At 36.7% G+C, this 24,474-nt stretch overlaps 2 protein-coding genes across 2 annotated transcripts in view; one reads left to right on the top strand and one right to left on the bottom strand.

The window, feature by feature from the left end:
- Positions 1-8,525, top strand: part of LOC127443031 (protein APCDD1-like) — a 41,120-nt gene extending 32,595 nt beyond the window's left edge. Inside the window, exons 4-5 of the mRNA XM_051701510.1 lie at positions 4,305-4,626; positions 7,134-8,525. Of these exons, the coding sequence (XP_051557470.1) occupies positions 4,305-4,626; positions 7,134-7,573 (762 nt within the window). The 3' untranslated portion in view covers positions 7,574-8,525. The remainder of the gene's footprint in view (positions 1-4,304; positions 4,627-7,133) is intronic.
- Positions 8,526-9,744: 1,219 nt separating this feature from the next.
- The window catches only part of LOC127443051 (vesicle-associated membrane protein-associated protein A-like), a 31,172-nt gene continuing 16,442 nt past the window's right edge, over positions 9,745-24,474 (bottom strand). The window contains exons 4-6 of the mRNA XM_051701531.1: positions 24,311-24,391; positions 20,126-20,308; positions 9,745-12,768 (exon numbers count right to left, since the gene is read on the bottom strand). Of these exons, the coding sequence (XP_051557491.1) occupies positions 12,607-12,768; positions 20,126-20,308; positions 24,311-24,391 (426 nt within the window). The 3' untranslated portion in view covers positions 9,745-12,606. The remainder of the gene's footprint in view (positions 12,769-20,125; positions 20,309-24,310; positions 24,392-24,474) is intronic.

Below are 24,474 nucleotides of genomic sequence, written 5' to 3'. Positions count from 1 at the left end.
TATTACGACTTTAATCTCGTAGTGCTACGACTTTATTCTCAAAATATTACGACTTTAATCTCGTAGTGCTACGACTTTATTCTCAAAATATTATGACTTTAATCTCGTAGTGCTACGACTTTATTCTCAAAATATTATGACTTTAATCTCGTAGTGCTACGATTTTATTCTCAAAATATTACGACTTTAATCTCGTAGTGCTACGACTTTATTCTCATAATTTTGACTTTATTCTCAAAATATTACGACTTTAATCTTGTAGTGCTACGACTTTATTCTCAAAATATTACGACTTTAATCTCATAGTGCTACGACTTTATTCTCAAAATATTGCGACTTTAATCTCGTAGTGCTACGACTTTATTCTCGTAATTTTGACTTTATTCTCAAAATATTACGACTTTAATCTCGTAGTGCTACGACTTTATTCTCGTAATTTTGACTTTATTCTCAAAATATTACGACTTTAATCTTGTAGTGCTACGACTTTATTCTCATAATTTTGACTTTATTCTCAAAATAATACAACTTTAATCTCGTAGTGCTACGACTTTATTCTCAAAATATTACGACTTTAATCTCGTAGTGCTACGACTTTATTCTCAAAATATTACGACTTTAATCTCATAGTGCTACGACTTTATTCTCGAAATATTACGACTTTAATCTCGTAGTGCTACGACTTTATTCTCAAAATATTACGACTTTAATCTCGTAGTGCTACGACTTTATTCTCAAAATATTACGACTTTAATCTCGTAGTGCTACGACTTTATTCTCGTAATTTTGACTTTATTCTCAAAATATTACGACTTTAATCTCGTAGTGCTACGACTTTATTCTCAAAATATTACGACTTTAATCTCGTAGTGCTACGACTTTATTCTCAAAATATTACGACTTTAATCTCGTAGTGCTACGACTTTATTCTCGTAATTTTGACTTTATTCTCAAAATATTACGACTTTAATCTCGTAGTGCTACGACTTTATTCTCGTAATTTTGACTTTATTCTCAAAATATTACGACTTTAATCTTGTAGTGCTACGACTTTATTCTCATAATTTTGACTTTATTCTCAAAATAATACAACTTTAATCTCGTAGTGCTACGACTTTATTCTCAAAATATTACGACTTTAATCTCGTAGTGCTACGACTTTATTCTCAAAATATTACGACTTTAATCTCGTAGTGCTACGACTTTATTCTCGAAATATTACGACTTTAATCTCGTAGTGCTACGACTTTATTCTCAAAATATTACGACTTTAATCTCGTAGTGCTACGACTTTATTCTCAAAATATTACGACTTTAATCTCGTAGTGCTACGACTTTATTCTCGTAATTTTGACTTTATTCTCAAAATATTACGACTTTAATCTTGTAGTGCTATGACTTTATTCTCATAATTTTGACTTTATTCTCAAAATAATACAACTTTAATCTCGTAGTGCTACGACTTTATTCTCAAAATATTACGACTTTAATCTCGTAGTGCTACGACTTTATTCTCGAAATATTATGACTTAATCTCGTAATTTTGACTTTAATCTCATAACGCTACGACTTTATTCTCGTAATTTTGACTTTATTCTCGCAATCTTGGAATGTATTTTTTTTCCCGATGGCACTAAAACGCCGTCATAGTATATTGGCCAATTTCAGCCATGTAAATTTTAACATCAGCAGTTTTGCAGCATACTTTCAATAAATAGCCTTTTTGACTAAGAAAAAAACAGGGTGTTTTCAATATGTATTAGTCGTAGGGATGTCTTGATACGATACTAGTATCAAAATCAGGTCCGATACCGCGCTCATGTACTCGTACTCGTAAAAATGCCCCGATACCAAAAACCGATACCATCTGACGTACCAATGTCATTACGTAAACATTCCGCACACAAATTAAAATCATGTTATGTCCTAGTGATATTATTTTACTGCAAAAGCTACGATTTAATGTTACGAATATATAGTTTGCATGAGCGGCGCGTTGCAATTGTGAACACTTGTGAATGTGTGGAGACAGTGTTGTGATGACGCCGGTGTTATGAATCATCTGGGGATGTGTGCATGCATGTGATTAATTTTACTTGCACTTTCAGCGGATTTCTTCAATGTAAATTCCAAAAGAGCCAAGAAAAATGAACGAATCTTGAACGAATCTGCTGAAAATGCAAGTAAAATTATTCACGTGCACGCGCACATCCCCAGTTAACACGATCCTTTTAAAGCTCTCATTGGATCATACAAGGATAACACCGTCATAAATCAATATTAATTGTATTATATTTAAGCAATATCTCACATCTGTGATGCAGCAATTCATTTTTGTATTTTAATTACATTTTTAATGAATGTATTTATTTAAACAACATATTGATGATAAAATTGAAATAAACGGTATCGAGGAGCACCAAAAAAAAAAAGTAACGGTACTCATACTCGGTCTCAGAAAAATGGTATCGGGACATCCCTAATTAGTTGCATTTTGTATAGACCTATTTATATTCAAAGTTCAATTTACTACAAGTTGCATTTATTTTGCTTATTAATGTTTATGTTATAGTATGTACATACAGGTTGCTAACAAAAACATGAATATCTGCCTATGAAAATCAAGGCAAAATATTCTGCACCCTGACAAAGAAACAACAAATTAAAAGCACCCTGGCCGCTAAAATGTTTCGATTCATGATAAAGTGGTTATTTTTATGGAGCATAAAACCTGCCAATATTAAACAAATAAATGAACTGAAAAAAATTATAAAATTAAATTAAACCGTTTCATTTCCTCAAAGTGACAGTAAAAATATGTGCCAAAATTAAAAGTAAAATTAAATTATTTAATTTTAATTTACACACAGACAATGCTTTGTCCCTGTCAAATTAAAAACTAAAATGCAATTGCTGATTTTAAATGCCATTTTCACTGCAACCTTGATGCAAGACGGTCAATATTAAAATAGTATTGCATATGAGAAAAATAAATTGCAAATACATTTTTTTCCAAAGCATTTTCTCAATGTTAAAATAGTTAAAACTGAACTTTGAATTTTTATTTGATCACTTTTATTGTGCTAAGACTGAGAAAATGCTTTGGAAAAATTAATTCGCAATTTATTTTTCATATTTGCTTTGACAGTCTTGCATCAAGATTGTAGCGGAGTGGGGGTCTGGGTAGCTCAGCGTGTATTGACGCTGACTGTCACCCCTGGAGTTGTGAGTTCGAATCCAGGGTGTGCTGAGTGACTCCAGCCAGGTCTCCTAAGCAACCAAATTGGCCCAGTTGCTAGGGAGGGTAGAGTCATATGGGGTAACCTCCTCGTGGTCACTATAATGTGGTTCTCGCTCTCGGTGGGGCGCGTGGTGAGTTGTGCGTGGATGCCGCGGAGAATAGCGTGAAGCCTCCACACGCGCTACGTCTCCGTGGTAACGCGCTCAACAAGCACGTGATAAGATGCGTGGATTGACGGTCTCAGACGCGGAGGCAACTGAGATTCATCCTCCGCCACCCAGATTGAGGCGAATCACTACGCCACCATGTAGACTTAGTGCGCATTGGGCATTCCAAATTGGGGATAAAAAAAAAGATTGCAGTGGAAATGGAATTTAAAATCAGTAACTGCATTTGAGCTTTTAATTTGACAGGGATGAAGCATTGTCACTGTGAAAATGAAAATTAAATCATTTAATTTTATTTTTAATTTTGGTACATATTTTACAGACACTTTGTGGAAATAAAATGGTTTGTGAGGTTTTAATTTGAATCATTGTATTTATTTATTTAATATTGGCAGGTTTTATGCTCCATATGATTTTGATTCATTTATCTAAACAAATTGCATTCCTCCAAGATTTGAACTAAAAAGCTCATACTGACAATGCAGTTTGATGTTTTTCTTAATAGCTTAATTAAAATGTATTATATCATTGTATTAGTGTAGATTAGCATCTTTAAATCATACTTGAAAATTATCATTTATTTAATTGAATTTAATTGCAAAGAAAGGTTTTCGCTCTTGTATTTTCTTTTCTTTAGTGATGTCATGTCTGTTTAGCACCACCAGTAAATAGCTGTCACAGATTAAATCAGTCTAATTAATTGGATAAACTGATTGATTACCTTCAATTATCTTGATCAGAAATCATTTGTGGCATTACAGACATTTAAACTAACAGAACAGTTCTTTGTCCAAGAGGATGTTATTCTGTGTTTCATGTTTGGACATTTGATCCACTGAAGCTAATCAGTTTTAATAATCAGATCAGATCAGTAGTCTAATATTATCTGTTCTCAGAACCATGATCTCAGCTGCATCGCCTGCCGCATCATCAGCCGCTCAGATGAGTTTCATCCGCCTGTTCTCCCACCACGGCCGGACCTGACGGTGAGTCTGCACGGGCAGTGGGTGTCCCAGCGCTGTGAGGTGCGGCCGGAGGTTCTCTTCCTCACACGACACTTTATCTTCCACGACAATAACAACACGTGGGAGGGTCATTATTATCATTATTCTGACCCGGTCTGCAAACACCCCACGTTCAGCATCTACGCCAGAGGACGCTACAGCTGCGGACTTCATTCAACCCGTGTGATGGGTGGCACAGAGTTTGTATTTAAAGGTAACATTTTGTTTTAAATAACTCAATAACTGGTTCTGTTCACTCCATCTCCCTCCAAAAAGTCTTATTTTATTCCACTAGATGGCATAAAGCACTAGAATTTTTTTTCCTCTATCACATTCCAGGCACAATATACAGATCTGAAATGTAGGTGGCGCTGTAACGCATTTTAGCCCTTACAGATGTGCTCGTCACATTCAGTCTAATTTTCAGTTCAAGCACCACCCTCATTGTTTTGTCGAAGATCTCGGCCTCTGAGTGGACTAGAACCTCAATCTAGGTGTCATTAGAATGCGGACACCCTCCCCTTTGCGATGATGATATATAGTCGATAAAACATATTTACGAAAATTTGTTTAGCATGTTTTTCCTGCTGGAATGCATATTTCATTCTGGACGTCTAAGATAGAACATTGGATTATTCACACAAGCAAGCTCATAGACAAGTAAACAATGGCTCATTGTTTAGAGAACTTCCTAAGGTAAAAGCAGATATAGTTTTTAGCTATTTGGGGCTTACAGCAGAAATTATCGGAGCATAAAAGGGACGTTTGTATTTGATAACTTACAGAAATCATATTTCACTTCATGATTCTTTTGAAAATCTTTTGAACTGTGATATTAGGGCAACAAAATACTGTACAGTCGCATTCCTGAGAATGAGAGCTTTCATTTGATATATGACTTGTCTATTTAAGTGCTATTTGAAAGACTTTTAAATTCATATTTTTTATAGCATGACCTCTAGGGGGCGCTGATTTGCAACACGAATGTTTTAAGGCCTTATTTTGTTAATTTAAGTAAAATAAATGCAGAAGTAATGTTATCTCTGAAAAGCTCAGATTCTAAGCTTTCAAATGACACCTCATATGTCTGACTTATGTATACAGAGACTTTAACGTTTTAAGCGTAAACTTTTTTCCGCGACATAGCGCCCCCTTATGGACCCGCCGGCGGGTCCGCAGAGTTTAAGAGATCAAGCACTTTCTACATTAAATTATTTAGTTTAAGCATGATGTTCAAATTAATTCTACATTTGTACTCAATTCAAGCATGTAAAAATAAACGTTCTAGCTTATAAGTAAATATTATTTATGATTATCTTTACAATGCGTCATCTATCAATCCTAAAGTAAAAAAAACTTTATTTAGCACTTTTTTTCTTTTTCTTTTTTTTTTTTTTATATGTTTAAGATGCATTTCTGGAGACATGAATAAATTACACTAGTGAAATACAAAATAAAAAAATAAATTATTTAAAATATGACTTTTAGGTGCACAGCAGTGTGTGACATTATAAATAGTATTTATTCTTTTTAACAAGCCTATTAACCCTGTAAAGCCTGACATATAAAAGAGTTGTCAGAACATTCAAATTTTGTGGACATTAAACTGTTTTTAGTACCATTAGACAAACTATAAAAATAAATCGTAAAAAATGCACGTTTTATTTTTATGTATCATATTTGATCCATTAGGCTTTAAAGGTCATTTCTGTGCAGGACATTTGTTGTGTAAGTTTTTCTACAGTGGTAAATCTTGGGGTATTATCAGAGGACTCTCTGGGCTTTTCAGAGATCCCAAATGTTTGAGAGTTTGGCCATGACAACTTCCTCTCCATGCTCTGTAAATATGGACTGAAATGTATCACAGTATCAAATATTCTTTTTTTATATAATTTTTTATCATATGTATTTTATGCAACAAACACTATATTGACATTTAAAAAAGGGAAATTGTAAAACTTTATCGCTGGGTCTCAGGAACTTATGGTAAGATGACATCATAATAGTGTATAATGTAAAATAATGAGATCTTTATAATGACAGAGCAGGCTGCATATATGAAAATACACAGAAATATTAGTTCACACTTTAAATAAAATGTATATGTCAGAATTTTCAAAGCTCTGTGATTTGTTTTGTGGTGTGCATGAATGTAATGTAATGATGATTGAGAGATATTCCTCAAAAGTCTGTTGTATCATATTTAATACATGGATTTCAAAGGGGGCTTTTTCAATAAAATAATATACAACATTTGAACCAAGCACAAGTTGCTTATATTCAGCAAATACTCATTTTAAAATATCAGTAAAATTATAATTAGTCACTTTTACCATTAAAAACAGCGAATATTTCACATACAAAATGAGTACATGCAATAAAAACGCGGACATTTTTGGTAAATGTAAAAATAAATATATTTTTCCATCAAGAAATGCCCAGAAACGTACACCAGGTGGCAGCAGACATCTAGTACATTGCAGACAACAGGATATCCTGTACAATTTTGATTGTTAATGATGCACAGGCTTTAGAAAACAGCGCATCAGATTTGATACAGTCAGTGTTATAGGGTTAAAATTGTAATCCGTTGGAATGAAACAAATACCACAAATGTACTCGGGACTTAAGTCAACAAATTGTAAGAATGACCCAAAAACATTTAATACATATAGGTTGAAGTTGAACTAGTTCTCTTTTTTTGTGTGTGCCTCTTTCCAGTGAACCACATGCGTGTGATGCCCATGGATCTCGCCACCACGTCACTGCTGAACGTCTTTAACGGAAACGAGTGCGGCGTTCAGGGCTCTTGGCAGGTGGGTGTGGAACAGGATGTTACTTCGACCAATGGCTGCGTAGCGCTGGGGATACGCCTCCCGCACACGGAGTACGAGCTCTTCCGAATGGAACAGGACGTTCACGGAAGATACCTGCTCTACAACGGACAGCGTCCCAGTGACGGATTCAGTCCAGATCATCCAGAGAAGAGAGCCACTTCTTACCAGATGCCGCTGGTCCAGTGTTCCGCCAGCAGCCGGAGGTCAAAGGTCAACACGGGCCAAGACGCAGACCGGCTGCAACGGCTAAGCAACGGTTATGACAACCTGCCGACGACAGTGGCGGTGATCTCGAGTGTGGCGTTTGTGGTTTTCTTTAGTTGACGGAGTTAAACAGAGACAAACAGAGCAGACATTTTTGTAAACGCCAACTTGGCAAAGACGTGAGATTGAACATGCTTAAGCACTCATAATGACCCAGAATGCACTTGGGTCTTACGTTTTTGACATTTTATCTGAAGAGCCTGGATGATAATAAATGAGATGCATCAAATAAAAATTGCTGCACAACAGTAAACGCACTTTGTCTACTAGAACGAAGATGAACGTTTTCACTTCTGTGTACCCGCAGCCGACAAGACTAAGTATCATTATATATGGCTGTTTGGAAATGAGTCTTAAAGGAAAGGTTCACCATGTCATTATTTACTCACCCTCATGTTGTTCCAACCCCATATTTTGTTTTCTGTAGAAAAGCTGTCAAGCTCAAAAAAGGACAAAAAAAAAAAACACGATAAAAGAGGCATTAAAGTATGGCTATTACTCCAAGTCATACAGGGAAAATTATCGGTGAATAAAGCTTTAAATTTCAGTCTATTCCTCGTACAAAGCTATCTACGGAAGCCACGTTCTCTCTGGCCAAATTTGTCTTTTTTTTTCTCTCTGAAATTTTTTTCTGAATTTGTTTGCTATCATACAATTAACATGTGGTACCAACCTCGGCCACCAGCTGCCACTATCAGTAAGCATGACATCATATAGCTATAGTATAATACTATAACAAGAATGTTTTGCAAAACAATGTTAAAAAGTCTCCTAATACAGGAAATCCCACAATTAAATGAACACATCTCAGGTTTCATATGACATTTGTCGTCAAGTGTGACAACGGGAGTTATTTCTGATTGTTTGATGACCTTCCCCACATTCTGTCACAAGATTTCATGCTTAAAAAAAGATTTCAGAGAAAACAAAAAAAAAATTCGGAAAAAAATGTATTTATTTTGGTTTTCCAGAGAGAGAGAGAAAAAAAATTGCCGGAGTGGGAAAACAAAAATTGTGGAGAATTTTTTTCATAGGCTTTTTCTTTCAGGCAAATTTTTTTATAATTTCTTTTTTGCTCTGAAATTTTTTTTTTTTTCTCAAATGGCAACACATGAGAATTTTTTTTCTTCTTGCTAGCTAACAGTTAGCATGTGGTACCAAACTCAGCCACCAGGTGCCACTAACAGTAAGCACTTAATGAAATATTTGTTTTTCCACCTTGCGGTTCAGGGCTTCCATAGCCATCATATGACTTTGCTTTTGACTAATTAACGATTTAATTATTTTTATTACATTTTTTTGTTGAACTGACCCTTTAAAGATTTCACTGCAGTACGACTGATTTACGCTGTGGACGTTTGTACAAGAGGTATTTTTCTAAATGTGAGTTTAAAGACGAAATGAACCATTTAAGGGCTACATGGAACAAAAGGGAAATATTCTAACTGCTGAAACAACACGACCTTTGTAGACTTCAGTTTTTTGGAAAGCTTCAAATGAACTCTTTAACTGAAGGGAGTCTCTAATACATGAAAATGTTCCAGTTTTCAGGCCAGTAGGTTTTTTTTTTTTAATTAAGTAATTTTAGTAATAACCAGGCTCTCAGTTGAGGTACAAGTAAACTTTTTCACTGTATCGACTACATAGAATAAAACCATTTCTGTATAGTGTCTGGATGTATAGTGCCAATCAGAACTGTCATTTCAGGGAATGTTTGCCATTAATCTCATCCGGAGTTGAGGGGAACAGGAAGGGAATTTTATGGAAGTTTCCTTTTTCTTTACATTTTACAAACAAACAACCATATGATTGTTTTAGAAGTGTGACATCGAAGATTTTATATCTTCAGATCTTTTGTTTTAAAGTATGTTGAAACTAAACTGTATATTAAAGATAACGCTGCACTACAGTTTATCAGTTACAGACAGACAGTGTCCACATAACTGGACTGTGAGAGTATAAACAAAATAAAGCAGATTTCTTTTTTAATCATTGCAATGTTCAGATTATAAAAGAAGAACAGGACTGTTTGGATGTGATGGGAAAAATGACAAGATTAGCCATTTTTCCTTTAACCCTCCTATGGTATTCGGTCATAAATTTTCCTCATTTAATAAAATCGGTTTCCTTTATCTGAGCAGTATAAGACTTGGTGACTTTTCCTTCCTTTGCCATTTGAACATATCAAAAATAAATAAAAAATGGCCTTGATAAGTCTAAGTGGTCGTAAAAAAAAAAAAAAAAAAAAAAGACACCTTTGGTATTCGTGGTCAAAACTGACCGACCATTAAAAATGAATTGGAAATACCAAAAAACAGAGAATTTCTTTTTTTTTTTTTTTTTAAATCTTTGTCAAATGCAATCAATAGATCAGCCACAATGCAGAAAAAAGACAGAAATTACAGGGTGAGACTCTAAAACATCCTCAGTGCAAAACGTACACACACACACACACGTGAACTGGTGAGACTTTAAAAAAAACAATAAATCAGTCATAATGCTAAACACACTCTCAGATATGAAGGGGTGAGACAATAACACAATGCAGAACACACACACACACACATACACAGCATCAATAAGTGGAGCTCTACAGACATCTTATGGTCATTGTTGGCATTACAAATCATCTGTTGTTTTCCAGCTGATGACAGCAATCTGACACACACACACACACACACACACACACGTTTGCAAAACAAATTTTTACTACAGAAAGTTTGATATTGCAAAATGTTTACTCTGATTATTCTATCTTATACTCTAATTGAATTTTAGCCATATCATTATTTGCTCATGTTCATGTCGTTCCAAACCCATATTTTGCTTTCTATAGAAAACAAAAGCAGCATTTTAATAAATCTTCATGCAGATTTTCAGTTAATTTCTGATTCTTGATGTTCATTTTCTTGACATTATTATTACATTTTTATGTTAGAAATAAATTATTGGTAGAAAAATGTTTCTGTGTCTTCTCTTTGTAACACCATGGTCAGGTTTGATTGCAAACATAATGACATAAACTGCAAAAACTGACACTTCAAATCAATTTTAAACAGCTAAACTTTGACAAATAATAGTTTGATCATGTCCAAATAAATATCCAAATGCATATCTTGTGATAAAATCTAATATTAGGTTACAAGTCATCAGACTACACAGTATGTGTCTACAGTCATCTACTGGCTGTTACTGACATGACATGGTGTTCAAGTCATGTTATTTATATTTTGTTCACCAGATGGCAGCAATCTGCCTCCAATTTATGTCACATTCTCATATTTTCTTCATGTTTCAACTTATAGAAGTGTAGGCTCTGAATTTTCTATTTTTTCCAAAAATGTTCTTTTTTCTATATATGCAAATTAATGGTAAAATTTAGAAATGTACATGTAAACAAGATCAAAATAGCATAAACTCCCAAAAGAAATGCATAATTTTATTGTTCTTCAGGGAAGAGGAAATGGTATCATTATCATCATCATCAAAAAAAAAAAACATCTGACCCTTCCGGTCAAAAATGACCAAAGGGAGGTGCCATATTGTAATACCATAAGAGGGTTAAGGCAACACTGTTCTTAAAGGGCAAGTGCAGCTATAGATGCAAGAAAAGACCAATCACAACTCACAGGGTTCCAACTCTTTTCAAGGCATAATTTTTCAGGATATTTCCAGGATCATTTTATGTGCCCAACAAGTGCAATATTTAAGCAAAAACACATGCGTCCATTTATATCGTGCTTTTATTTTGGCGTTTCTGTGTTTTTGACGGTAATTTCTCACCTCCAGATAAACAGTTCACTACATGGCCCAGAGTGATTATTAATCCGCCCGTAAAGATGTGGTTTAAATAAATACATAGTCTGCATGTGCTGCACACTTCAGAGTGCATCATTTTCAGATTATATATTTATTTAAATAAATCAATCACAGACTTTTGCAGTTTAATTATCACACTAGGACATATTTCAAATTTAAATTGGATTAATTGTGCATCCAAACATTCATGTCGTAATCCATGACATTCTGCGTTTTATAGCTAACGCCATTTTTATGACTAGATTCCATGAATTCAGTCCGTGTTTTCTGCATACTACATGTGGTAACCGGGGTATAAGCAGACTCCGAACGTTGAATTATTGAACATTACTTCACATCTTGAGGTGTGAAGGCTGAATCACTACGCTACCAACCCAATACAGTAAATACTGATTATTACAAATACTGAAAATATAAACAGATGCAAATCACGGAATTACAAATCACACAAACAGAACTGTTGTTTTATTTTATTTTTTAGTTTATTTCTTCAATGTTGTCTAGTATGAGACAGTAAAGTGAAGACATCATTGAACATTTGTGTGGATAAATGCTCTGTTCTGAGTGAAAGTACATTAATAATAATATTAATAAATGATAATAATAACAACAGTCTGCATTGATATTGTTAGGAACAGAAAAAAGAACAAAATGTACATTAGGAAGGAGTCACCCGTGTCGCTAGTCCAACTGTTGACATCACCACAAAACTAACCGTGAAGGGGCGAAATCTCCGGCGGTTTTAAAGGCCGTCCAGAACACAAAGGGTTGAAACGTGATGTGCTATTTTCTTGTTTGGATGCAAGGATTAAAATACAGACGCTTCAACTGAGTTTTTAATAAACCAAAATGGAGTTTGGGGAGAAGGGGGACAAATTGCTGTTGTTATGTTAGTGTTTTAACTCGTCTTTACTCGTCAACGTCTTTGAGATGGTTGCATCTTCTACATCATCATTCTCTCAACGTGTCTTCGAAACCTCCAAATAAAGCAGTTCATAGATTCTTGCATCCATCTGAAAAAAGACAACAGAAAATGAACCGAAAAAGAGAGATGGAGTCATCCGTCACTCTCGCACTGACAGTGTCAGCCCCTATGGGACGGGGCCCGTAGGATGATGGTTCTACACAAAGGGGTCCATGATGCTGCTGGCCAATGATAAGGAAACGTCAACAGAAAGACTCTTTCATCAGGCCATATGATCGTTCGTTTGCTCGCTCCAGAATCGTTCGTCAGGCAGGCAAAACACTTCAGAACGACCGCCCACCGTCGCCACCTACAGGATGAACTTTCCGAGAAAGAATCCGATGAAGATGGCTGCCATGATGACCAGGAGCGAGGGAAGTGAGCTGGCAGTGGATTCGCGTCCGATCAGAGAGTTGGAGTTAGTCGTTCTGTAGTCGCTGCGTTGAGACTTCCGCAGTCTCAAACCTTCGTCCTGACAAACGAACAACAAACGAAACGTCATTAGTGAAATATACAGACGAGAGAAAGCAAGCACTGGTCATGAACCGGACCAGACAGCATCTTAATATTACTCAGTATTACTTGTGTAATTACACTGTAACAAGGACACTGTAAAATCAAGTGTAACCCACTTTTTACCTTTTAACCCTAGAACGGATATGCAATTAGGTATAATGTAAAGCATCGGCTATACATGCATATGACACGTAAATATAAATGTGAAGATGGTATTTAATATACATTTAATTACAAAACATTCAATGTATTACAAGTGTAATACCAGTTGAACTGAACACCACGAGTCATAAAAAGACCCACATATACATTTAACAGGTAGATATGCAAATTCTCCTAAAATTTGCATATTCAACTTCATGAGTTGAGTACATGATCAAAGACACCTTAATTTAGGAATAAATGGATAGGAAGATCAAAAGACTACTTAAAGTAAAAATTATATTCAAAAAGTAGACGGACGTGCATATTTTGACCTACATAATGCATTCTTGGTAGGGATGCACCGATGTATCGGCTGCCTATATTTATTGGCCAATTATTGACCAAATTAAAACTATCGGCATATCGGTAATAAACATGAAAACGCAGATGGTTAATTTATAATTAATTAGTAACACACTTTGTAAAAACTCTGTGAACTCAAATGCACAATCCAGAAATAATAATAGCCACAATATGTAGAAGGTCTGGCACTCCTGAGAACATGTCATATTTAACACTCCTATCGGGTCATTTTTGACCCGGGATAGGTAAATGATAATAACTTTTAAATACCACATAGTTTTCAGTATGGGAACCAAACTTTGTGACTTTGCCAAGACTATCAAAATACACATAATAATTTTTTCCCTGATGATTTAGACAAAATTAAGAGGTAAAACCATTTTTAAAAATTGTTACATCTTTTGTGCTGCCGGCATCAGTTGTGGCTTTACACATGATACTATGTCGATTTTTACTCATAAACATTTCACTTACATTTAGCCTCTTTCCCATACTCTCTCACTCACTTTTTGTCTCTCACTAGGACTGCACACATACAGTCACACACACACACACACACACACACACACACACACACACACACACACACACACACAGTCTCACACACACACACACACAGTCTCACTCACACACACACACAGTCTCACTCACACACACACACAGTCTCACTCACACACACACACGGTCTCACACAGTCTCTCTCACACACACACAGTCTCTCTCACACACACACAGTCTCTCTCACACACACACAGTCTCTCTCTCACACACACAGTCTCTCTCTCACACACACACACACACACAGTCTCTCTCTCACACACACACACACACACAGTCTCTCTCTCACACACACACACAGTCTCTCTCTCACACACACACACACACACACACACACACACAGGTCTCACACAGTCTCTCTCACACACACACACACACTCACACACACACACAGTCTCACACACACACACACACACACGGTCTCACACAGTCTCTCTCACACACACACACACACACAGTCTCTCTCACACACACACAGTCTCTCTCACACACACACAGTCTCTCTCACACACACACAGTCTCTCTCACACACACACACACACACACACACACACACAGTCTCACACACACACACACACACACAGTCTCACACACACACACACACACACGGTCTCACACAGTCTCTCTCACACACACACACACACACAGTCACTCACACACACACACAGTCTCACACACACACACACACACACGGTCTCACACAGTCTCTCTCACACACACACACACACACACAGTCTCTCTCACACACACACACAGTCTCTCTCACACACACACACTCACACACACAGTCTCACACACAGTCTCACACACAGTCTCTCTCACACACACACACACACTCACACACACACAGTCTCTCTCACACACACACACACACACACAGTCTCACACAGTCTCTCTCACACACACACACAGTCTCTCACACACACACACACACACACACAGTCACACTCACACAGTCACACACACAGTCTCACACACACACTCACTACACACACACACACATGACCGACGTCACACACACACATACACACACTACACTCACAGGTGCTACTGTGTAAAGAGGGTGTGGCCAGAGCAAAAGTTCATGCACACATTAGTGTAAATAGAGCTTGAAAGAGGAAATGTACCACATTTTACCAGCTTACATCAAACTCACACATCAACATTCAACAGTTCATGAGAGTAAATAAATAGATTTAGCATAAAAACATAGTAAAGAAGTATTAATGTTGTATACTTGAGCTGTACGGTTGTTTTATGATGTTTAGTTGAAAAAGAATATGTTGCTTTCATAATTTAAGACCACCAAGTTATATTGAGCAGTTATGAGTAACAGGGAATTCATTAAAATTACTAGGGATGCACCGATCTGATACCTGGATCAGTATCGGCTCCGATACTGAAGCTTTTAGACGGATCGGGTATTGGTCTGACGAGCCCGATCCAAATCCGATAATGTGTGTTAGTCGTATACGTTACTGTCAAGCTCCAAAAATAACATAAAAGAACCATAAAAACACCATTAAAGCAGTTCATATGACTCGTGCATTTTATTCAAAGTCACTTGAAGATGTGCGATAGCTGTGAATCACAAAAGGCTGTGTTTAATAAGTACACGTATAGTACGTTAGTGAATGTTGCTGCTCTGTTGACAAACTCACGCACAGGCTGATGATGCACTCGTGGATATTTTTATCCTTCACAGCGGTGTGCAATATCTGAGCGCTACTCAAGAACAGCATCTCAGATGTAGATGCTCAATAGTTCGGTACACTTATAATATGCATTTAGAACGGCACCGGAGGAGCATTTTACCAGAATCTGAATAAGAAGCGAATTAAACTACTGTGAACTTGCCTACAAACAGACACATACAGGACATCCTGGAGAGTTCAGAATGTCAAAATATACGCGTGAGGGTTTAAAACGTGCACGATTTAAATATATTACTGTTGTATTTAAAATTAAAAGTCAATAATAATAATATTAATAACAATTTATTATTATTGTCATCAATAATGTTTCTTAATAAGCCATACATTTACACTGCGGCCCAATTATTAGGCAAGTGAGTATTCTGATCTTATTATTTTCATGCACATTTTCCAACTCCAAGCCATATAAACTTGAATGCTTATTGGATTCAGTCATTTTCAGGTGATATGTATTTGTGTAATGAGGGAGGGTGTGGCGAAAGTGACTAACACCTTATATCAAGGTGTGCATAATTATTAGGCAGCTTCGTTTCCTCAGGTAAAATGGGCCAACACACTGGCACTGAAAAGTCAAATATTGTAAAATGCCTTTCAGACGGATGCAACACTCTTGAAATAGCTAAACTATTGAGGCGTGACCACCGGACAATCAAACGTTTTGTTGCGAATAGTCAACTGGGGCGCAAGAAACACATGGAGAAGAAAAGGCGCAAATTAACTGCAAAAGACTTGAGAAGAATTAAACGTGAAGCTACCAGGAACCCATTATCCTCCAATGCCACCATATTCCAGAACTGCAACCTACCTGGAGTGTCCAGAAGTACAAGGTGCCAAGTGCTCAGAGACATGGCCAAGGTCAAGAAGGCTGAAACACGACCACCACTGAATATATTCACAAGCTGAAGTGTCAAGATTGGGCAAAGAAATACATGAAGACATGAAGGTTTTATGGACAGATGAAATGAGAGTGACTCTTGATGGACCAGATGGATGGGCCCGTGGTTGGATCACTAATGGACACAGGGCACCACTTCGGGTCAGGTGCCAGCAAGGTGGAGGAGGGGTGCTGGTATGGGCTGCTATCATTAAGGATGAGGTAGTTGGACCTTTTCGAGTTGAAGATGGACTGAAACTCAACTCTCAAACCTACTGCCAGTTTCTGGAAAGTACTTTCTTCAAGCAGTGGTACAGGAAGAAATCCTCAGCATTCAAGAAGGCCATGATCTTTATGCAGGACAATGCTCCATCACATGCATCCAAGTACTCACACTGCTTGGCTATCCAGCACAGGGCCTCACACAGATCGCCCAAATACATGACTTGGCCCCCTTCACTCACCTGATGTAAATCTTGTGGGCCCTTCTCAAACGTGAAGGAGGACAATACACCTCTTTGAACAGCATTTGGGTGGCTGTGGTTGCTGCTTCAGCGACAGTTGATGGTGAACAGATCAAGAAACTGACAGACTCCATGGATGGAAGGCTCATGGCAGTTATTGAAAAGAAGGGTGGCTATATTGGTCACTGAATATTTTTGAAAGGCCAAAACTGTTATTTAATTGTCATTTTGCGTTACTTATTTGTTGCACTTACTCAAAAAATTGAGAATAAACAATTGAGTTTGGATAAATTATTTTTGTAATTTAGTTGCCTAATAATTGTGCACACTTACATAATCCCCTGAGAAAGACAAAACTCACTTTTTCTTTGATAAACATTCAGGTTTGGAGTTCAATAACATTTTGGATTGACCGAGAGCATTGTGTTTGTTCAACAATAAAAATAATCCTGAGGAATACAATTTGCCTAATAACTGTGCACGCAGTGTATACTGAAATAATGTGTAGTTAGAGGTTTGTGTTTCTTTACATATTAAAGAGTACTCCCAATTAGTTCCACACAATAATGTCAAGATATTCTAAACTGATTATGCAAAAAAAACTAAAAAACAACAACACTGGTATCGGCATGGGATCGGTATCGGCCGATACTGAGATTTCCGATATTGGAATCGGAAGAGAAAAAGTGGTATCGGTGCATCCCTAAAAATTACTAGTAATTCTCACATCAGACACTAATATAAATTATATATTAGTTAGATAAAATTTCACAGAAATGTTAATAAAAAAAATGTCTTCACATGTAACACACTTGTTTTGCTGTAGTTAATGTATATTTTGAAATGTCAAAGAATTTCTACATTTTATTATTTCTTAAAAAAAAAGGCATATTAATTAATAACTTTTCTATTTGTCAGATAACATGTCAAAAATATATATTTTTTTACAAGTATGAACAGTTAAGAACCTGTTAATGACTAACAATATAGCTTTTGATGAAAACCATCAGGTTATGAATGATTTATAAGCTTGAATTACACCGGGTCAAAATTGACCCGCAAATGCAGATTCTGAACGCAAGAGGGTTAATTTTTATTCCTTCCTGTTCTCACGTTAATGCCAAAAATAACACCATAAATGGACGTGACAGTTGTGAAAGCGGCACTTACCCATAGGCTACATGATGAGGGAAACCATCCAAAACACTTTGAAACCAGCAGACTTTGACTACGGTATGATATCCATTAATGCTGCATGATTGATTAAATTAAGATTGAAATCGCAATATTACTTTGTGTGATTACTAAACCTTAAAAGGCTGTGTTTTAATACACTATATTGCCAAAAGTATTCGCTCATCTGCCTTTAGACGCATATGAACTTAAGTGACATCCCATTCTTAATCCATAGGGTTTAATATGACGTCGGCCCACCCTTTGCAGCTATAACAGCTTCAACTCTTCTGGGAAGGCTTTCCACAAGGTTTAGGAGTGTTTTTATGGGAATTTTTGACCATTCTTCCAGAAGCGCATTTGTGAGGTCAGACACTGATGTTGGACGAGAAGGCCTGGCTCGCAGTCTTCGCTCTAATTCATCCCAAAGGTGCTCTATCGGGTTGAGGTCAGGACTCTGTGCAGGCCAGTCAAGTTCTTCCACACCAAACTCGCTCATCCATGTCTTTATGGACCTTGCTTTGTGCACTGGTGCGCAGTCATGTTGGAACAGGAAGGGGCCATCCCCAAACTGTTCCCACAAAGTTGGGAGCGTGGAATTGTCCAAAATCTCTTGGTATGCTGAAGCATTCAGAGTTCCTTTCACTGGAACTAAGGGGCCAAGCCCAGCTCCTGAAAAACAACCCCACACCATAATCCCCCCTCCACCAAACTTCACAGTTGGCACAATGCAGTCAGACAAGTACCGTTCTCCTGGCAACCGCCAAACCCAGACTCGTCCATCAGATTGCCAGATGGAGAAGCGTGATTCGTCACTCCAGAGAACGCGTCTCCACTGTTCTAGAGTCCAGTGGTGGCGTGCTTTACACCACTGCATCCGACGCTTTGCATTGCACTTGGTGATGGATGGCTTGGATGCAGCTGCTCGGCCATGGAAACCCATTCCATGAAGCTCTCTACGCACTGTTCTTGAGCTAATCTGAAGGCCACATGAACTTTGGAGGTCTGTAGCGATTGACTCTGCAGAAAGTTGGCGACCTCTGCGCACTATGCGCCTCAGCATCCGCTGACCCCGCTCTGTCATTTTACGTGGCCTACCACTTCGTGGCTGAGTTGCTGTCATTCCCAATCGCTTCCACTTTGTTATAATACCACTGACAGTTGACTGTGGAATATTTAGTAGCGAGGACATTTCACGACTGGACTTGTTGCACAGGTGGCATCCTATCACAGTACCACGCTGGAATTCACTGAGCTCCTGAGAGCGGCCCATTCTTTCACAAATGTTTGTAGAAGCAGTCTGCATGCCTAGGTGCTTCATTTTATACACCTGTGGCCATGGAAGTGATTGGAACACCTGAATTCAATTATTTGGATGGGTGAGTGAATACTTTTGGCAATATAGTGTATATAGTCTGCATTCATTGCTCCAGTCGGTACTGTGTGAGCAAGCGGCGCCCTCTAGTGGTCCGGACTGCATTATTCATGATCTATTATACCACTATAAAACAGAATTTAAAAGGGAGTTTTGTTCCTTTGGTTTAAACTTTTTATTTTTCCATGATGTGGTTGACACTTCCACGGAATTGCCCAACATATGCAAAGTATGAATGTGTAATGTTCTATCATATACAGTACATGCATGTAAAATGTGAGTTCTGTTGTTTTGAACTGCAAAAACAGAAGTGCAAAAATGTTTCAGAAGTACAAAATAACCTTTTTTTCACATCAATCATCATGTTATCATATTTAGTTATTTTCGTATCTTCTATTTATCTTACATTGTGGCTTTCTTACAAATTTTGGCCTGTCATGTGTTCAACAGATCCAATGTTCAATGGAATTTTTTCTTGTTAGAACAGTGAAAAACCTTTTGTACAAGGTAAATGGCAAAATATTGGTATCGGCCTAGAGGTTTTTGTTTTTGTGAAAATGTGCATAATCGCATCATCCGACTGAAATAAAAACCAAACTTTTAAAGTGCATGTAAATGTACTGACAGTAAGCCACTTTTTGCATTACCTTGAGATGGCGGTTTTCCTCGTTCAGTTTGCCGACCTCCATCTGCAGTCGTTTGCATTCTTCCAGAATCTTCTTCATCTCAGAGTCGTCCAGAGAGCCGCTCGTTGGTTTTGGTACCACCAGACTGTCCACTTTAGAAGAGTTGATCGCTGGGGCGGCTTTAGTAGCAGCATCGACATAGTTCTAGAAACATGCAGAAATGAAATTCTGTTATCATGTACCCACTTTCATGTTGTTCCAAACCCGCATATGTATTTTTGTTTTCCCATGAAACACTAACTGTATTTTTTGCAATACAAAGAAAACATCTGTCAACATAAACATAAATTGTGCACTATATTCCAAGTGTTTTTTTTTTTTTTTTTTTTTTTTTTTTTAAGTAATTACTCGACACTACAGCCGTCACTGCAATGCAATGTTTGTCGTAACTGCAAAAATGAAAAATCACTACAGATGAAAAGGCCTGAAACACTCGAGGTGGGGACCCGTTTTAAACTCTCAAGTGATATTCAGGGCATCTGGGTGTAAGATGAGTCCTGGAGGCCACAGACAGGATCTCATCTATGGCCAAAGATGCAGGAAATCGTCGCGTGCGCCACATCTGAGAGAAACTAATTGAAATGTTTCACTGGCTCTGGGAGAGAACGGCCGACGCCGTGCCAGGAAATACAGTCTTTGATGTGTGCTGTCATTAAACACATCAGTCCTGATGACCTCAAACTGAAGGGCTGAGAATTGCATTTGTATTGTGGGTTAAAACAGAGGGGGGTGCTATGATGCAAATTCGAGGAAAGGGGCAGATGTGCCTGTTAAAAGTGCCTGTTTCGTGTGTGTGTGTGTTTGATTATTTCTTTATGTAACACCAAATGAAATTTCCCATGGGGATAAATAATAAACTGAACTGTTTTCACAGTGAAAATACCTGTTCCAAACTCAATGTGATTTAACCCTCCTGTGGTACTGAACAATTTTTGACCGGAAGGTTTAGATGTGTAACCCTTTATTTTATAATGATACCATTTCTTCTTCCTTAAAGAACAATAAAATTATGCATTTCTTTTGGGATTTTATGCTATTTTGATCTTATTTACATGTACATTTCTAAATGTTACCATTAATTTGCATATACAAAGAAGCATTTTCTTTTCTTTCTTTTTTTTTATTCAGAACCTACACTTCTATAAGTTGAAACATGAAGAAAATATGAGAATGTGACATAAATTGGAGGCATCTGGTGAACAAAATATAAATAACATGATTTGAACACCATGTCATGCCAGTAACAGCCAGTAGATGACTGTAGACGCATACTGTGTAGTCTGATGACTTGTAACCTAATATTAAAAGATATGCATTTGGATATATATAGTATTTAGACATTATCAAGCTTTTATTTGTCAAAGTTTAGCATTTTAAAATTGATTTGAAGTTAATGTCATTATGTTTGCAATCAAACCTGACCATGGTGTTACAAAGAGAAGATACAGAATAAACATTTTTCTACCAATAATTTATTTCAAACATAAAAATGTAATAACTCAAAATAAATGCATAATAATGTCAAGAAAATGAACATCAAGAAACAGAAATGAACTGCAAAATTCTGAAAATTCAATTAGAATATAAAACAGAAGAATCAGAGTAAACATTTCGCAATTTCAAATGTTCTATAGTAAAAATTTTGCAAACGTGTGTGTGTGTCAGATTGCTGTCATCAGCTGGAAAACAACAGATGACTTATGCCAACAATGACCAAAAGATGGCTCCATTTAATAATGCCCTGGTTCTGTGTTTTTGTTTGTGTGTTATCATCTCAAACGTTCATTTCTGAGTATGTGTTTAGCATTGAGGTTGATTTATTGGTTGTATTTGACAAATGTAAAAAAAAATAAAAAAAATAAAAAATAAAGTTTGTGTGTGTTTGTGTGTGTGTGTGTATGTTTTGCACTGAGGATGTTTTAGAGTCTCACCCTGTAATTTCTGTAATTTATTTCTGCATTGTGGCGGATTTATTGATTGTTTTTGACAGATAAAAAAACAAACAAAAATAAAACTATTTTTTGGTCTTTCCCATTAATTTTCAATGGTTGGTCAATTTTGACTGCGAATACCAAAGGTGTTGCTTTTTTTTTACGACCACTTAGACTCATTGAATCAAACCCGTTTTTTTTATTGATTTTTTTATGTTCAGATGGCAAATGGAGAAAAAGTCACCAAGTTTTCTTTATCTGAGCAGTACAAAACCATTTTTATTAAATGTAAATATTTATTTTGGTCAAAAATGACCAAATACCAAAGGAGGGTTAAAAAGCTGAATCGCCGATTAATGGCCCTTTCACACAGTGGTGTAGTAGTGACCGAAGAGTTGGGCATACTGTGAATTGTTTTTACTGTATAGTTTGGAGAATCATAAGCGAGATCCTTTGCTAAACTTTTATTTTGACTGACTGTGAAAATTCGGTATCGTCCTTATTAACGTCGTAGTCAAGCAAAGCACTTTTACAATGATCAGACAATGGCGTCAAAGTCCGCCTACTGATGTTTGATTGACATCCTCTCATTAGCATGTTGCACAAAGTAAAAATAAATACGGAACTACATTCAGAAATAAATTAATGATTAAAGAAATACAGAATTAAAAATCAAGTTTAAATTATTATTTTTTTTTTTACATTTCCTTTAACATTTTTGCACTTCCCCATGTTTTATATTGTATTATTTTGCATTAAATGTGTGCATTTATTTAGTTATTTAATTATTTGTATATCTCCTCGCATATTTAATTAGATCTATATTTATTTATGCATAAATATATGGATTTATTTACTTACTATTTTTGCAGGTTTTGTCCTCCATACTGGACAAGTTGACTGGATTATCATATATAGTAGTTACAATATTTATATCGAACTATTTAGAATGGCGGCGGACTTGTGACTCTTAAGGCCCAGGTATACTTTATTTTTGCATGTTCTGGATCGGATCACGCCCAGCCCACTGCGTTGCCTTTCTGAATATACCTCATTGAACAGGAATGCATAGAAAAGCTACAACTGCTTTGTGACACTTTTTAGCACAGTCAATGGCCAGCGCATGTGCAGACGACACGCACAGCCGAGGACCACGTGCATGAGTCAAGAAAATCTACGCGGTGCGCGGTCAAGCCACGTGGCTGTGCTGATGATGCAATTTGCATCACACGTAATGTGCGTGGGCCATTCAGCAACGCGGACCTTTATATTGGGATAAATGATAGCTTATTTTAATAAAGTAAAAGTGACAGTAATGATTATATTGTTACTGATATTTTAAAATGAGTATTTGCTGAATATAAGCAACTTGTGCTTGGTTCAAATGTTGTATATTATTTTATTGAAAAGCCCCCTTTGAAATCCATGTATTAAATATGATACAACAGACTTCAGTTTCTACAGCATTTAATGACGGTTGTCAAAAAAGCTTTCTGTACTTTAGCGCCACCTGTTGCGCTGGTTTTGGTAACTGCAACGGCTCCTGACACGTGATCCAAAGCTCATATTTTATTGGTCAGGGCATTTCATTGTCAGGCGCAAAAAAAGATCGACATAAAGTAAAAAAAGAAATCGCTTTGTCGGCGCACGAATGTTCACTCCAGGTGCGACGGCTTCATCGGAATCCACTGTTTTGATTTAAAATGTTAATCGCGGCGAGAGATTTGCGGTGAAAATTTGCATTTGGTGTGCAAAGGGGCTTTAAGCATGTTAATCCACAACCTTTTGTACACTGAATAAAAAGGTCTAAACAATACACTAAATTGTATTTCATTCATATATAATTGAACGGCTCTTGTTATTTTATACTGAGTAAAATAAAAGCATCTTTATTAACGCATGTTTAAATGTAATTGTATTATCTTGACTAAGCTATAAAATATACAACACATCTTCATTGTAAATGTAAGTGCTTGAGTTAAGCCACAGATACACAGAATAAATAGCCTCCTACTGGTCATTAAGTGTTTTTGTTTTGTTTACATATTGCATATGACCAGCGAACATGAACTATTTATTATAATACCTGTCTAGGTAAATGTAAAGTTTAGCAAAGCACTTCTTCACTGCTGTTTCTTGATAATCAAACACCATCACACAACAGGGTGGAGTGTATTTCAGGCATTCTCAAACAATCCTTCAAACCTGCACTTACCACTTTATCACTTTCATTAGGCAGCTCAAACACGCATCTGAGTTTTGAATCCATGAGCTCATCGGGTCTCACGTCTTTCCACTGCAGACATGAACAAAACATGTGATTCATCAAACATTAACATTAACAGCTGCACAAAACACACACACACACACACACACACA

The sequence above is a fragment of the Myxocyprinus asiaticus genome, chromosome 6 (assembly GCF_019703515.2).
Source record: "Myxocyprinus asiaticus isolate MX2 ecotype Aquarium Trade chromosome 6, UBuf_Myxa_2, whole genome shotgun sequence".
Lineage (NCBI taxonomy): Eukaryota > Metazoa > Chordata > Actinopteri > Cypriniformes > Catostomidae > Myxocyprinus > Myxocyprinus asiaticus.
This window is presented reverse-complemented; position numbering and strand designations above follow the sequence as displayed.